The 3,193-nt window shown below is 43.6% G+C and overlaps 1 protein-coding gene across 1 annotated transcript; it reads right to left on the reverse strand.

The window, feature by feature from the left end:
- Positions 1 to 1,830: 1,830 nt before the first annotated feature.
- LOC124414443 lies at positions 1,831 to 2,739 on the reverse strand. Its single transcript, XM_046895387.1, has one exon. It carries the CDS (start codon positions 2,737 to 2,739, stop codon positions 1,831 to 1,833), a length of 909 nt encoding a protein of 302 aa, XP_046751343.1.
- Between the last annotated feature and the right edge of the window lie 454 nt (positions 2,740 to 3,193).

Raw genomic sequence — 3,193 nt, forward strand, 5'->3', positions numbered from 1 at the left:
AGCTGCACCATTTTTGATGAAGATATGATAATAGTCGAATTGAATAAAACGAAAGTCAAACTAAACAAACCTTTGTATGCAGGTTTCTCTATCCTGGATCTTTCGAAAACTTATATCTACGATTTTCACTACAATTATATTAAAAATAAATTTGGCAACCAAGCAAAATTAATGTACACTGATACCGATAGTTTAGTATATCACATCACCGTCGCCGACGTATACCAGTGTATGAAAGTGGACTTGCATAAATTCGATACATCTGATTACTCAGTCGATAACGCTTACGGAATGCCTTTAGCAAATAAAAAAGTCCTCGGCTTGATGAAGGATGAAAACAACGGTCGAATAATGTTAGAATTTGTAGGATTAAGAGCAAAGTTATATTCATTCAGGGTCTTAGGAGATAAGAACGACAAAAAACGTGCTAAAGGGGTTGAGGGATCAACGTTGAGAACAATAACTTTTAATGATTATTTGGAATGTGCTTTTCAACATGGAAATTTGATCAAAAGTCAGAATTTATTCTTGAGTCAAAAGCATGAAGTTCATACTGTAGAACAGAAGAAGGTGGCACTGAGCTGGAATGACGACAAGCGGATCGTGTTTCACAACACGACCGACACGCTTCCGTGGGGCTATAAGCCTGGACCTTAGCGTATACGTTTGTGGGTTGATTTTGATAGTCTTTGAGCTTGTACGTGAGGGGATGAGTATTTTCCACTCGGCTTATTGTGAATATTTCAGTCGTCCAATTGGGAGTATAACGTTTCTCGAAGACGTTTTTGAATTCGCTGATTCGGACTTTGTCGCCAGTTCTGAACTTCGTCGGTTTGGTAGGTATCGCTCGAAGCCCTCCGTACGTCTGACGCAATAATTGCCTCTCGTTTGCAACCGTGACGTCCGATGGTTTCATTCGTATGATTCAGTGATTAGTGTAGTTGTAAGCCAATACCAAATCAGATAAGATGTCGAGCCACTTGTAGCTTCCTTGCATGCTGAACTGTGTCCACATTTTGCTTTTCAGCGTACGATTGAAACGTTCACAGATCGAAGCCTTCAAATTACTGTACGTGGAGTAGAGTTTGACTCCATAGCGTGTCATAAGAGATCCGAATTTAGAGTTGTAAAATTCCGTTCCTCTGTCGACGAGTAATTTTTTCGGTACACGTCCTTAATCAAGTGCAGATTCCATCGCCTTTGTAACATCATCCCCGGACTTGCTCTTTATCGGTACAGCCCACGCATACTTTGAAGAAATATCAATGACTGTTAGCATGTACTTGTAGCCTTTGTTTTGTCCAGCGTACGAAATCATATCAACAAGATCCGCCTGCCAGGTCTCGTCGATGCCGCGCACATCCACACGGCGACGTGGGTAATTCCGACGTGCAGGCTTATACAGTTGCGTCGCCAGCGCTAGCTTTTCCCCGTTCATCTTCCAATGCTCTCAGTCTGGTGTCCAATTTGGAAATAATTTCAGCGTTTCGAATCGGCAGGTCTCTGCCTATTCTAAACTCTTTGTAGAACGAGTCCAAGGCTTTCCATGTGGTGGTGTCCCATGCTTTGATCGTTTAATCAAGATTGTCGAGTTGTTTTTGCAGCAAGTCGAATTTACGACGAAAGATTTTCAAAGTTACAGCATTGTTTGGCTCCACGGGGTCAGCTATATAGCATAGTCTTTTGTTCCGTATATCGTACTGCCCGTCCTCTGTTACGTGAAATCCGACACCCGGAGGACCTCGAGTGCTCGCAGCTGTTTTTGTTCAGCTGACGTCCAAACACGTCGACGCTCATCTCGTAAATGATTGCAGAAACGGCGTGAGTTGATTAATAAATGATTCCAGCTTCCCGCAATTCTTCGAAAATCGACGTAATTTCGTTGTTGTGACTTGTATTCCCAGCCGCTTGAGATGCCGTAAGCAAACGAAGACGTTCCACCAATTCGTTTGCGTCGTCCCAGAAAATATAATCTGTTTTAACACCCTGTCGTGTAACCCAAGCCTGAGGTAGCAAAACACCTTTGCCCGTACGCTTCGATGACGATGGTGATGATGTATTGATGTTGAGCAGCTCTGCAATTAGGTGCTTGAATTTGGCGCTGGGGGTGTTTCGGATAGGCTCGGTGGCGCTGTAATACTTTCTGTGAGCATTTGTTGCGAGAAGGACGTTCTTGTAATTCTTCTTGTCGTTGAGGGTAACGTGAACGCTGTTCGGCATATTCTTGAACAACAACTCCAGCAGACCTTGAGTTTTCGGGTAGACTGTACTCCCTATGTGAATGGAATTGCGCTCGAAGCTTATCGGTGAGTCACCAACCATCAGCCCGGCGGTAGAAAGGTTCCGTACCCCGTATGAAGTATCCAGCTCGTTCTGTCTGTTTTTATCCTCGAGCGTTCTAAGATATTCATCTTCCAATCCTGCAGATGACTCTGTGATTGTTTGATCCTCTTCCTCTGAAGTTGCAAAAGAATCCTCAGCTTCAGATTCCATTTCGTTCTCCTGTTCATCCGTCGTTTCAGTTTTGATTTCTTCCTTCACCTCTTGCTTCACAGATTTCGTGTCTCGAGAGACGTTGACTAATTTCTGCAGCGGGGTTACCACAGGTTTGAAGACATCCTTCATTGTTTCCTGCAGCGATTCTTTTCCCGTCTTGAGGATTCTATGCTTCCGTCGAATTGCATTACTCGCTTGAGCAATACGGCGCAAGACTTCTTTTTCCTTCCAAATTTCCTGCATGTTGACACAACTAGCTTAGCAACGCTACTGTTTCATTTCCCTCGATGACCGTGTACTTCATTCCTTTGTCATGTTTATAAAATTTTCGAATCCCTTCCTATATTGACTATTGTCGAGCTCTCAATCCTTGTCGATCACGAGGAACTCATATTTGTCACCGTTCCAGCATGCCACACACAAGTCTTTAATCTCTGTGTACGTCATATCGGTGTTAACGTGATCGTTGTATACGTGTCTCAGGTTCATTTCGTCTTGTTTAAATAAGACCAGCAGGTTAGTGTTATCGCGTACGAGATGCTTGGAGATCCGCGCGTACGTCTGACAAAGATAGAAACAGTCTACGTCATGATGTCTACCCATGCAAAAGTATGCGCGTACGTTGTCCTGCTTCTCGCACGCTACGTCATCGAATATCATGATTGAGTTAGGTTGCGTCTCGTTCAGTGTGATGACG

This window comes from Diprion similis, chromosome 14 (genome assembly GCF_021155765.1).
Source record: "Diprion similis isolate iyDipSimi1 chromosome 14, iyDipSimi1.1, whole genome shotgun sequence".
Classification (NCBI taxonomy): Eukaryota; Metazoa; Arthropoda; class Insecta; order Hymenoptera; family Diprionidae; genus Diprion; species Diprion similis.